Below are 14,428 nucleotides of genomic sequence, written 5' to 3'. Positions count from 1 at the left end.
ACATACACACATTCTGATTTAATACTTCAGATATTGATGAATGCAGCCCTAACCCATGCTTAAATGGTGCCATTTGCATTGATGGCATTAATGGCTACACATGTAATTGTCAACCTGGATGGACCGGACCTAACTGTGAAACTAGTAAGGCAATTTTATTTTATTCTTATTAACCCTAATGCTAATTTGGCTGTAGGAAAGGAAAGAAGGAACAAGAAATGAACAAAGAAGTTACTTGGCACCCTGGGGATTCAAACCTTGGACCCCTCAGGTGCCAAGCATAAGATCACCTACAAGTAGCCACGGTTCGTTCACTGACCTGGCCAACAAAAGCGTGCATATATATGACTTGCGGTGATTGCATTATGGCATGTGGGATGCATGTATTTGCAGTGGTTTTGCATTGTAAGATTTTATATAGTTAGGATTAGTAAGCAAAATAATTATGCTTGTGCATAATATGTTTATTCAATTAGGCCTTTTTGATCTGTGAATTCATAATGTAGCAGCTATTGTACAAAGTAGATCCAACTTGTACTCACTTGATGATTCGTTTCCTAGTGGGTGTAATTGCACAACAACCAAAGTGAGATTTCTGATCTTGAAAAACTCAGTAGTAATAGGTTATGCCATTTTTACCATGGATGATTTCTTAGCTTGCTTGCCTAGGCCATTAAGCATGTGTTATTACAACAACATGGCAAAACTATGAACTTTATTTTCCATATCACATGAAAAATAATGAGATTTGCTATACTGTTACCAACAGACCTTTTAACTGGTATCCAGGCTATTTCCAATAAGAGTATGATATGTTGATGCTTTATGATATGCAACACCGTGGAAATCTCTTGGAGAAACACTAAGAAATACACTGGAAGTGTCAAACTTATGGTGCTGCGACAGATCCAGCAGTTAGAAAATTTAATGTTTGTCGAAAGACCATCGATTATTATGAAACAATCTGACAAACTCATTAATCAAAAATATGCTTTGGCTTTGTCTTTCCAGATATTGATGAATGTAGCCCCAACCCATGTCTGAATGGTGCTGCATGTGTTGATGGAATCAATGGATACACATGTAATTGTCTACCTGGATGGACTGGTGTCAACTGTCAAACAGGTAAGTAACTCTATGGTTAATAACATGATATAATCATTTGCATAATCAAAGTTGTTCTTAAGGCCAATAATTCAGCCGGTTGTGCGTATTGGGTTAATTCAAACAGACAACCCTGGATGGACATTAAACCCTAAGGCTGCGTTCACATAGAAGTATACTATTCGGGTATACGGTGCACGTTTTGCAGGTGCACGCGTATAGCTCAAATCGAGCAAGGCAATTCCATAGTACCGGGTCACATAAGGCTACGATCACATAGAAGTATACTATTCGGGTATACGGTGCACGTTTTGCAGGTGCATGCGTATAGCCTAAATCGGGCAAGGTAATTTCATAGTACTGGGTCACATAGGCACTATTCGAAAAGGCCGTATACCTGCGTATAGTATAGTATAGTGGGAATCGTGCATGCTCGATTTTAGTGCAGCGTATACCGTCCTAATTTTAAAACTAAACCATATGTGGGTAAATTCATTTTTTTTTGTAATAGATGCACTATCTAATTTTGCACATTATGACACCTCATTCAATGCAATGTGACCTCAAGAAGTAAAGTTACAAGCATTTGATTAGACGAAGAAAATTGGTAAACTGACCTACTCACTATTCATTATACGAAATACGCTCATTCGATCAGGCTGAGTTCACATAGTATACGCCTATATGAACTCAGCCTGATCGAATGAGAGTATTTCGTATAGCGAATACCGTATACCGTATACTTCTATGTGAACGCAGCCTTACAGAAGAAGTTCCTTGTGTAATTTTGTGTAATTTATACATGTTTTATGAAGTAAGCATGAGTAAATTCAAATTGAAACATGTTTTGTTGATCATTGGAGTATTTCTTGTCCCAATTGGGAGTAATGACATGGAGTAATGACAGTTAAAATTTGCATTGGTTGTTTTGCATTGTGCGTGCTAACCTGATCCCACAGGGTGTATACACATGCATATAGTCTGAATACCTTGCTTGAGTCAGTAAAATCAAATTATGAGATTTTCTCAAAACCTGTTCATTTTTGCATGAATCTGTTATGCCTGTTGGATTCCTTGCTTCATTTTCTTTCTGAAAATGTATACTTTTATATTGTTCTCATCATTACATTTAGAGATCAATAAAAATCAAATCAAATTCAAGAAAGGTATACAAACAAAGAAGGTTGATTTTTCTGTATACTGGTGATGCAACCCGTGTAAACGCACTGATGGCACACTCAACTTGATACAAGAAAAACTATGTCAGAGTAGTGAGGCATATATTTAACAATCCTTGATGTTACTGAAGGTGGTACCAAATTGACAGGGACAGGCATGCTTCAAACTGCAGTTAGTCTACCATCTAGCTATATAATATGCTCAGGTCTTCATATTGAATTCATTGTTTCTAGATTTAAGTACTTGTGTCCCAAATCCTTGCGAAAATAGTGGCACACTTGTTATTGGCACGAACGTATGTACTTGCTTCTGTCGGTTTGGATGGACAGGCGATTTTTGTGAAACCAGTAAGATTTGACAAGTTTTATAATATATGATTGTATTTCAACAGCCATTTCATCACAACAGTGTGTCACACCATTGCTAATTATATGGCGTAAAAAGTTGTAACTAAAAGTTGTAACTGGTGTCACTTTCAATCTGTTCACATTGTTGTTCACATTCGTCAGAGCAATTAAATAATTGTTCCTGGTTGGAATAGTTTCAAACTATTTGGGTAGTTTATGATAATAATATTTGACATTTTAAGGCTATTTTGAAACAAGTTGGTATATTAACTTGAATTTCTGTAAAAAAATCATATTATAATTTTTAAACCTGTTTACTTTCTACATTTTTGCATGAATTTGATGTTAATTTTTGCACAAATAGGAACAAATTTTGATCCATGTTGCAAGTTTGTGATAATTGTAATAATAAGCTACTTTTTAAAAATTTTTTGTTGTTGCAGAAGGAATGTTGTTATATTGTTTTTACTTTTGATTTTTTCTAGCTCTAGTTGTTGTGACATGTTTTTAAATATTTATCAGTACTACTTTTGCACAATTATATCTAAGAATATGGGCTTTTAATAACTATTCTTTTAGTCATTTTGAATACTTCATTTAAACATAACCACAATATTGTTAGATAGAAAGCAAATTAAACTTCTACGCTACTATTGTCCATCCACTATAAGATGACACATGACATTTGGAAAAGTACATGGGTCCCCAAAGGAGACAAAGATCAAAAAGTATACAAAATTTTTGGCAAATGTGTGGTAGCTTTAGTGAATGTTGCCACAACTTGAATATGTCATTTCTGAAACAAATTATTGACATTTAGTAAAAAAAGCTGGGTCATGTGCCATCTTAAACTGATTAAAAATTTGGTACTCACACCGGAGCGCTTTAACTTGTTCAACCGGTGGTGTCAGCGGATGTATTGCTCTGAAGATTTGTTGTTGCTAGTGATGTTGTAGATACTTCTGATAGTGTTGCAGATGTAGCTGACATGAAGCAAGAAGATGCTGTGGTACTCCCTTGATTCCGTTTGGTCAGGAGTTTGTCCCAGACAGTTTAAGGTCTGACCCTTTGTCACAGTTCAGTCTAGGTCTTTTAGTTCTGATGTGAGGTCTTTTGATTTCCTCTCCAACACCTTGGTGCTCTCCCAATCAATCTGGTGTCCTTTATTCCTGTCAATGTCCTTTATTCCTGTCAATTGCTGCTCTGGAACTGGAATGTTACTAGCAACAACAAATCTTCAGAACAATAACATCTGCTGAAGAGGCTGGTTGAACCAGTGAAAGCCCTCCTGTTAATGTACAAAATTCTAGTAGCGTAGAAGTTTAATTTACGTTCTTACATTCACCGCTATGTATAAATATACATCATTACACTGTATTGTATGTTGTTTGTTTGTTTCTGCTTTTATATTATATCTTAGTGTGAGAGCAAGAACATTTATGCGAAATAGATTTGAATGGCTGCTTCATGATAAACACATTCTTTGTGCAGAGCATTATAAACTGATGATTTTTCTCTATAACGCAGAATAATGACATTTACTCCGACAAAGTTGGTTCATTGTAATAATGCAAATAGCAGCTACTGTTTGCCTGTGGACACAAGATGCTCTTGCTCTCATGTGATTAGGCTCAAAATCATCTCACAATGATAAGTTCCATGTATACATTGCATTGTCAATAGGACTTTTGCATTGAGATATTTAGAGCCAATTCAAAGTTCATGGATACCGGAAAGTGTAAAATAAGGAAATTAGATTAAAATATTTTTTAATTGTGTTAGTGAGGTAAAACTTTGAAAAAGCATGAAAACATGGGCACTTATTGTTCGGAGATATTTATCTTTGTCTAACCTTATTCCTATGTAGCCATAAACCTAACCCTACACCATAACCCTATTCTGTACTCATAAACCTAATCCTACATCCTAACCTTAAATCTAACCAAAATCAATAACCCTTAAGACTCTTCCTCACCAATGTGATCCTTTTAGTGGCTGCTGGATTTTGCCTGTTTTGTCCGGAGACATATATAGAAAGAAGTGAAATTCTATCAAGGATACCTGTAAGATACAAAATGTACATTTAGGGGCAATGCAATAGTCATGTGCCTTTGGGAGGGTACAAATGGGGACACTAGCAATATTTGAAGGGAGAAGCAAGAGATTTTTGGTAGTTTGAAGGGTATTAAATGATTTTTGGCATACAGCTTTAGGGACACCTTTAAATATTGAGCAGTGAAATAGTTTCAAGATGATATGATGACAATACCTATCAAGACAATAATGTAAGGTTTGGATAATTTGGCATGTGCAGAAGGTGCAGACAAGTATTTATTGTATATAAGAAAGGGAATCACATTTGCGGCATGCCATTTGAAAATGTTGCCCTCCCCTGGAGCACAATTATTACACAGCCCTTCAGTTGCACATTTCATTTGTATTTGATGTTACAAAATGCTGTTTCATTTGTATCACTGATGTTTTAATTTAACCCCATGAGCACTACTGCCTTTCTTACAGAGCCCCTGATTGGTTAATTACATGATGTAATTATCTGAGTAACCAATCAAAATAGTGCTTTTCGATCTCTAACAAATTATAAGCTTAATCCCCTTAAGCTGTACTGATTATTCTTATAATTGGCTCAATACATGAAATACCCCTCATAACCAATCAAAATAGTGCTTAGAGGCAGATAATTTGACTGATAGTGCCCATGGGGTTAAGTAGTGTCATTAGGGTATGTCTATCTATACATGGATTCTGGGTTTCTCTACCAGATGTCGATTTGTACTGAATTTACTTCACATTACAATATGCAATTTGTATAACAAAGGAGATGAATTAACCTCTGAGCTGTATCTATTATTATGCTATACGTCTATTATTACCTTGTGGGAAGGAATTTTGGTACAAACTGATAAACCCAGGATCCATTATTGAGCTGAGTGTGGAGTTAAGGGCTAGTCCTTATACCACAACCTTTTTTTAAAAATTGTATTTGTAAGTCTTAAGTCAGGCCCCAAAGCCATTTTTATGTAAATTGATTTCAGTCGTTATTTTGTTCATTGGGTTATCCTTTTGATCAAGTTAGCATTAATATTAGTCATGCAATTAACTGCATTCAGAGGTGTGGTTGATATAAAGCATGATGAACCCCAACTGTTGATGAAATAGTGCTGTATGTGATGGCAGCCAGTGATATGTGGTTACATTAAAAAAAAAAGCAACAATGTTTAGGCCTATAATGTACCTTTTGTTTATTTCTAGATATTGATGAATGCAGCCCAAATCCGTGTCAAAATGGTGCTCAGTGCATAGATGGAATCAATGGATATACTTGTCAGTGCCAACCAGGATGGACTGGAACAATCTGTAGCACTAGTAAGTTGTAAAAGCTAAAAACAATTTGGTGACATGATTAATTGTTGTTAACATACCATGAAGTAAATAAATGTTGTAAACATTAAAGATACCATTAATTCTGGATGTTCTGTATTAGGTCATTAAGCGCATATGGTAAGTGGCTATCAGCCCTTCACACAGTGCACTGTGTCATACTAGGTCGTGTATATTGTCCTTTAATGTCTTTTGGATCAGCACACTATATGAACAAAGGGTGGGTGCATTACCATGAATTATTGAAACGGCTTTATGTACTGTTAAGGATTAAAATGATTTAAAACATTGATTTTTGAATTTTTAGAATGACTTAAAGGTATGATAAATTTGTTATTGGGTTCAGTGTCAATGTGGTATGGAAAATACAATGTGGTAAATAATGAAAAATACTCTAATGGGATCTGTGTGACTACATATACTCTTTTTTTTCCAGATATTGATGAATGCAGCCCTAACCCATGCTTAAATGGTGGCATTTGCATTGATGGCATTAATGGCCACACATGTAATTGTCAACCTGGATGGACTGGACCTAACTGTGAAACGAGTATGGCAATTTTATTTTATTCTTATTTACCCTATCAGAAGTATCTCAACATCAATAGCAACAACAAAAAAGGACACAAGATGAACAAAGAAGTTACTTGGCACCCCGGAGATTCAAACCTTGGACCCCTCAGTAGCCACAGTTTTTTCAAACTTACGGTGCTGCGACAGATCCAGCAGATAGAAAATTTGATATGTTTGTCAAAATCAAAATCAATTATTATGAAACAATGTGATAAGTGCACATCTTACTCCAAAATATACTTTTGATATGAAATCTAGATATCTTTCTCAAAGATGTTGATTTGACTAGTCAAATAACAAATTGTTGTGGCTTTGTCTTTCCAGATATTGATGAATGTAACCCGAACCCATGTCTGAATGGAGCTGTATGTGTTGATGGAATTAATGGATACACATGTAATTGTCTACCTGGATGGACTGGTGTCAACTGTCAAACAGGTCAGTTACTCTATGGTTAATTATACATGATATAATCATTTGCATAATCAAAGAAGTTCTTAAAGGCCAATAATTTGGCTTGTTGTGCATATGGGATTAATTCTGGCAGTCAACCCTGGATGGACATTAAACACTTACTGAAGAAGTTCCTTGTGTAATTTTGTGTAATTTATACATGTTTTTTGAAGTAAGCATGAGCAAATTCAAATTGAAACATGTTTTGTTGATCATTGGAGACTAGAGTGTTTCTTGTCTCAAGTGGGGGTAATGACATGTTAAAATTGGCTGTTTTGCATCGTGCACGCTAACATAATCCCATGGGGCGTATACGCATGCGTATGAGCATGGAACTAAGCATGGATTTGAGTTCCTGTAACAACTGGCTTATTAACAATAAATTATCATTACATGTTAGTAAAACCGAGCTGATTTTATTTGGTTCGCACAGAAAACTGAAAAAAAATTAATCCTGTCCCATCCTTAAAATACCTTGGTGTCACACTAGACCAACATCTATCTGGTGAAGTTATGGTTGATTCTCTTGTTAAGAAAGCTATTGGCAGGCTCAAATTTTTATATAGACACACGCAATATTTCAACCAAAAGAAACGAAAAAATCTCTGCTCTGCATTATTGCAGTGTCATTTAGATTATTGTAGCACCTCCTGGTTTACTGGTTTATCAAAGGAAAGTCAACGTAAGCTTCAAATCACTCAAAACAAAATGGTTCGTTTTATTTTGAACTTATCCTCAAGAGATCATGTTGGTCAAATCAATTTGGACACTGTCAAACTGCTTGATACCCAAAACAGGGCTAGACAATTAAGGCTAAATCACATGTTTAATATTTTTCACTCACTGGGCCCGTCTTATCTTAATCAATTCTTTACAAAAATATCTCATGTTCATAATCATACCACTAGGTCTAGTGCTTCAAATTTTCATGTCCCGAGAGTAGGATCTTACACCAAAAAGTCTTTTTTCTACCAATCCACACTTGACTGGAACAATTTGCCATCCCAAATCAAATCTATTATTGACAAAAATACTTTTAAATATGCCATAAAAAAACACCTTGCCAGAAGTGCGTTAACCCAAGAGTCAGCTGCATTTGTGTAACCTGTTCCTTTCAGTCCTTTTTGCTTATTTTGTCCTCCGTCCCAGGCACCGTCTTGTCTTTATGTTGGACCCCATTGGAAATAAGTTTACACATTTGCAGCTAGTCTTTATGGGTTATCCTGGCATTTCAGCTTTTTGGTGTCTTTGCTTGTATCCATGTATTTCATGTATTCTAAATTGGTGATGATTTGTGTGATTGATTATACTTATTGTTCTTGTCGATTTTGCCGAATAAATTTGAATGAATGTATAGTCAAAATACCTTCCTCGAGTCAGTAAAGTAAAATTGAATTGTGAAATTTTCTGTTATGCTAGTTGGATTCCTTGCTTCATTTCCTTTCTGAAAATGTATACGTTTATAAACTTCTCATCATTACATTTAGAGATACAATAAAAAAACAATACCTGAATTACTGATTCAAGAAAGGTATACAGACAATAGAAGGTTGATTTTTCTGTACGCTGGTGACGCAACCTGTGTAAACGCACTCTCAATTAGATACGAGAAAAACTATATCAGAGTAGTGAGGCAAATATTTAACAATCCTTGATGTTACTGAAGGTGGTACCAAATTGACAGGGACTAGCATGCTTCAAACTGCAGGGAGTCTACCAGCTAGCTATATAATATGCTCAGGTCTTCATATTGAATTCATTGCTTCTAGATATAAATACTTGTCTCCCAAATCCTTGCGAAAATAGTGGCACACTTGTTATTGGCACAAACGTATGTACTTGCTTCTGTCGGTTTGGATGGACAGGCGATTTTTGTGAAAGTAAGATTCGACAAGTTTTATAATATATGATTGTATTTCAACAGCCATTTCATCACAACAGTGTGTCACACCATTGCTAATTATATGGCGTAAAAAGTTGTAACTAAAAGTTGTAACTGGTGTCACTTTCACCTTTGACTGTGCAAACTGTTCACATTGTTGTTCACATTCGTCAGAGCAATTAAATTGTTCCTGGTTGGAATAGTTTCAAACCATTTGGGTAGTTTATGATTATTTGACATTTTAAGGCTATTTTGATAGAAGTTGGCATATTAACTTGAATTTTTGTAAAAATATCACATAATTTTTAAAGCCTTTTAGTTTTAACATTTTTGCATGAATTTGATGTTGATTTTTGCACAAATAGAAAAAGATTTTAACCATCACACTCTTATTTGAGTCCAATAATGTGCAGTAATAAATATTTGCACAAGGACTCAGTGCAGATAATGTTATGTTATTTGCGTTATGTTGTAAGTTTGTGATAATTGTAATAATAAGGTACTTGTTGTGTGTTTTTTTTTACAAAAGGAATTTTGTTGCATTGTTTTTACTTTTGATTTTCTAGCTCTTTGACTTATGACAAGTTTTCAAATATTTATCAGTTCTACTTTTTGCACAAATATATCTAAGATTACAGGCTTTTAATGACTATTCTAGTTTTGAATACTTCATTTAAATATAACCACTAGATAGAAAGCAAATTAAAATTGTGACTGGACACTACGAACCAGCCGTAAAGTCGGCCCCGGTCAATTTTGTTTTATTTCGTGTTTAGAAAATATATATCATAAGCTTTAAAATAGTATATCATTTGACTTCAAACGATATCAAAAAGCGGGGTTATGGTTTGTTGAAATCTGCTCCTTTAACAAAATGGTACCTTTTTTCGGTTCTACATGTTGCTGGTAATAAAGTCATAATTGGCGGTCATTTCAAATCATCCCCAAGTCAACGATGTTCAGGAATGTCCTCACATTGTTATTGTTGGTTATACATACCTAGACAAAATACAATGCAATTGTAACCCACCACTTGAACAGGATTTAGCCAAAGCAAACAAAGACTAGAGCTATTTAATGATTCTATATGGAGAAGATTATTATCCTCTTCAGCACTAGGATTATTCATTGGTTTAAACGCTATTAAATGAGAAACATGTCGCGCCTAATTGAGACACCTATGAATACGACCTTCACATACATTTTGCACTGTTCATAGTGTCCACTCACAATTATGCTACTAAAATTTGGTACTCCTACCAGAGAGCTTTATTCGGCTCAACCAGCATCTTCAGTGGATGTTATTGCTCTAAAGATTTGTTGTTGCTATTGATGTTGAGATACTTCTGATAGTGTCGCTGATGTAGATGTTGTGGTACCTTCTTGATTCTGGGAGCTCAGGAGGTTGTCCCAGACAGGGTCTAGGTCTGACCCTGTGTCACGGTTCAGTCTAGGTCTGACCCTGTGTCACGGTTCAGTCTAGGTCTTTTTGTTCTTTTATGGACTGCTTTTAAGACCCTATGAGGGAAGTCCTTTGATTTCCTCTCCAACACCCTGTGTGCTTTCCAATTCAATCTGGTGTCCTTTATTCCTGTCAATGTACTTCTTAATTGCTGCTCTGGAACTGGAACATTACTAGCAACATCAAGTCTTCAGAACAATAACATCCGCTGAAGACGCTGGTTGAACCAAATTGTAGTAGCGTAGAAGTTTAATTTGCATTCTTACATTCACCGCTATGTATAAATATACATCATTACACTGTATCGTTGTGTTTTCATTGACTTTGTTTCTGCTTGTATATTATATCATAGTGTGAGAGCAAGAACATTTATGTGAAACAGATTTGAATGGCTGCTTCATGCTAAACACATTCTATTGATTTTCTCTATAGCCCAGAATAATGACATTATAATTAAAGGCTCAAAATCATCTCACAATGATGAGTTCCATGTTTACATTGCATTGTCAATTCAAAGTTCAGATAGAAAACCAAAAATTGTAATACCAAAAATTGTAATATAAGGATTATTTTTTTATTGTGTTAGTGAGATAAAACTTTGAAAAAGCATGAAAACATGGGTACTTATTGTTTGGAGATCTATCTTTGCCTAACCTTAATCCTGTGTAGCCATAAATCCAACCCTACATCCTAACCCTAATATCCTAATCCTATATCCTAACCCTTTATCTAACCCTAAACCAATAACCCTAAAGACTTGTTCTCTCCAACGTGATCCTTTTATTGGTTTCTGAATTTTTCTCCTCGTTTCGTCCAGAGGCATACATAGAAAGAAGTGAAATTATAGCGAGCATAACCTATTATGTAAGGTACAATATGTTCTTGTAAAATGTATTTTTTAAGGGCAGAACAATTAGTCATGTGCCTTTGGGAGAGTAAAAATGGGGTGGACTAGCAATATTTGATAAGCCAAAAGAAGGCAAGACATTTTTACATTTTTGGTAGTTTGGGGGAAGGGTATTAAATGATTTTGGTATACTATTTTAGGGACACCTTTATTGTGCAGTGAAATAGTTTGAAACTGCTGTGATGACAACACCTATCAAGACCAAATTTATTTTGGGGCTCGTGCATTATAGACGCATCAACATCAGCATGCGTGCATCATTTTGTCTAATTTATCTCCCAAGAAGTAATACACGTTCATAAATATATTGGCCTTTGCACATTTCATTTGTATTTGATGTTACAAAGTGTTGTTTCACCATGATCACTGATGTTTTGATTTAACCCCATGGGCACTACTGCCTTTCTTACAGAGCCCCTGATTGGTTAATTACATGATGTAATCACAGCTTAGATCTCTGACCAATTTTAAGCTTAATCTCTGCAACCCTACTGACTATTATTATTAATACCTCTGATTGGCTCTACTATACATGATATACCCCTCATTGTAACCAATCAAAATAGTTTTTAGAGGCAGATAATTTGGCTGGAAGTGCCCATGGGGTTAAGTAGTGTTGTCAGAGTATGTCTGTCTATACATGGATTCTGGGTTTCTGTCGATTTGTACTGGATTTCCTTCACATTACAATATGCAAATTGCATAACACAGGAGATCATGGATTAACTTCTGTGCTGTATCTACTGTTATGCAATACGCCTATTACCTTGTGGAAAAGAATTTTGGTACAAACTGATTTCCGATAGAGTAATCCAGGATCCACTTATTGAGCTGAGTGTCAAGTTAAGGGATCTAAAATGAAGCGTTTATTAAGTTTCGACAGTATTTTTTGTGGGACATGAGAGCACCTCAGACCTATCGAATTGCATTCTGAATACTGAAGCATGTCTTTCTGATATTAAATAATCATTTTTTGAAGATAGCAATATAATACAAATGTTATGACAAATTATAAAATTTTTCAAATTTTTGATATATAACAGTCCTCGAAGTAAATTATATAAATCTAATGACATATTCTTAAAGTGTATGTAGCAGGGAGGAAAAGCCGACGGTCAATTGAAAATTTTGACCTATCATATTGAAGATATGGATTTTTTTCCCAAAAAGACCTAATTTTTTTTGGTGTTTTAAAAAAAAAAAATCCATATCTTCAATACGAAAAGGTCAAAATTTTCAATTGATCGTCGGCTTTTCATCCCACCTACATACACTTTAAGTATAAATCATCAGATTTATAAAGTTTACTTCAAGTACTGTTAAATATCAAAAATATCAATTTTAATGATTTGCCATAAAATGTGTATTGAATTGCGAATTTCAAAAAATCAAAATTATTTGATATCAGAATGACATTCTTCATAATTCAGAATGCTATTCGATATGTCTGATGTGCTCTAATGTCCCACAATAAATACTGTCCAAACGTTCATACCCCAGCCCTTAAGGGCTAGTCCTTATACCACAACCTTTTTTATTGTATTAGCAAGTCTTAAGTCAGGCCCAAAGCCATTTTTATGTAAACTGATGACAGTCATTATTTTGTTCATTTGCATTAAAAAATTAGGTTATTCTTTTGATCAAGTTGGCATTAAGCATGCAACCAACAGCATTTAAATGTTTGGGTGATACCAGGGGTTGATATATGGCATTAAAATGAACCCCAACTATTAATGAAATGGTGCTGTATGTGATGACAGCCAGTGATATGTGGTTACATGAGAAAGGTAACAATGTTTATAAAGTACCTTTTGTTTATTTTTAGATATTGATGAATGCAGCCCAAATCCGTGTCAAAATGGTGCTCAGTGCATAGATGGAATCAATGGATATACTTGTCAGTGCCAACCGGGATGGACCGGAACCAACTGTAACACTAGTAAGTTGCAAAAGCTAAAAACAATTTGGTGACATGATATGGTAATTGTTGTTATCATACCATAAAGTAAGTAAATGTTGTAAACATCCTTTTACTGTTAATTCTGGATATTCTGTGTTAGGTCAGTAAGCCCATATGGTGCGCGGCTGTCAGCCCTGAACGAAGTGCACGTTGTCATACTAGGTTGTGGATAATGTCTTTTGGATCGACCCACTACATGAACAAAGGGTGGGTGCATTACAATAAATTATTGAAACAGCTTTATGTACTTTTAAGGATTAAAATGATTTAAAACATTGATTTTTGAATTTTTAGAATGACTTAAAGGTATGATAAATTTGTTATTGGGTTCAGTGTCAATATGGTATGGAAAATACTCTAATAAGATCAGTGTTATACTAGGCTCAGCCTTCAACTTTGCCTTGTTTGACATTACATATATCGCCTCTCCAAAATCAAAAGATACATAGGAACAGATGAGGTAAAAATACAGCTTGGAAAATAATAGCACAATTAATATTACTGATTGATATATCTCAGATGAGTTTCAATTTATATAGAATAAGTATGTGCAACTGAGTATTATGTGAAAATTCTACATGCATTGCATAATATCAATTTGCTTGTATTAATATGTGTGCCTTCCTTAGATGGAATTTTTTACATGCTTATGAACCACACACATAATGTTTGTTCTTGTTTAGCACTTTTGGTAAATGGTCTTCTTCAAAACACTGGCAGACGGATCTTTCAAGTTAGCTTGGATGTGTTTTTTTTAATCCACTTTGGCCAAATAAGTCATTCCACAATCTTCATATGGCATGCACTCCTCATGCTTTAGGAAGGTCACACTATTTTCTTTAGCAAAGAAACTATATGGAAGGAGTAGGTATTGATTTGTATCTGAATGACCCAAACAGATCCAAATGATTTTGTGTGAAATACTAACATACTGACTACACATACTCTTTTTAAAAAAAAACCCTTCAGATATTGATGAATGCAGCCCTAACCCATGCTTAAATGGTGCCATTTGCATTGATGGCATCAATGGCTACACATGTAATTGTCAACTTGGATGGACTGGACCTAACTGTGAAACTAGTAAGGCAATTTTATTTTATTCTTATTAACCTAATGCTAATTTGGCTATCAGAAAGGAAAGAAGGAACAAAAAAGGACA

The 14,428-nt window shown here is 34.9% G+C and overlaps 1 protein-coding gene across 40 annotated transcripts in view; it reads left to right on the top strand.

Annotated features, from left to right (window-relative positions):
- LOC140159281 (uncharacterized) overlaps positions 1–14,428 on the top strand; it is a 137,879-nt gene that overhangs the window by 89,218 nt on the left and 34,233 nt on the right. For 29 of the 40 annotated variants that reach the window (XM_072182826.1, XM_072182783.1, XM_072182765.1 and 26 more), the window contains 9 exons: positions 31–144; positions 1,012–1,125; positions 2,517–2,630; positions 5,901–6,014; positions 6,466–6,579; positions 6,927–7,040; positions 8,825–8,935; positions 13,132–13,245; positions 14,236–14,349. In XM_072182826.1, coding sequence (XP_072038927.1) covers positions 31–144; positions 1,012–1,125; positions 2,517–2,630; positions 5,901–6,014; positions 6,466–6,579; positions 6,927–7,040; positions 8,825–8,935; positions 13,132–13,245; positions 14,236–14,349 — 1,023 coding nt within the window. The remainder of the gene's footprint in view (positions 1–30; positions 145–1,011; positions 1,126–2,516; positions 2,631–5,900; positions 6,015–6,465; positions 6,580–6,926; positions 7,041–8,824; positions 8,936–13,131; positions 13,246–14,235; positions 14,350–14,428) is intronic. The other 11 variants (XM_072182950.1, XM_072182946.1, XM_072182972.1 and 8 more) reach the window with 9 other exon arrangements.

This window comes from Amphiura filiformis, chromosome 1, assembly GCF_039555335.1.
Source record: "Amphiura filiformis chromosome 1, Afil_fr2py, whole genome shotgun sequence".
Lineage (NCBI taxonomy): Eukaryota > Metazoa > Echinodermata > Ophiuroidea > Amphilepidida > Amphiuridae > Amphiura > Amphiura filiformis.
Note: the sequence above shows the minus strand (reverse complement) of the source record. Positions and strands in the feature narration are given on the sequence as shown.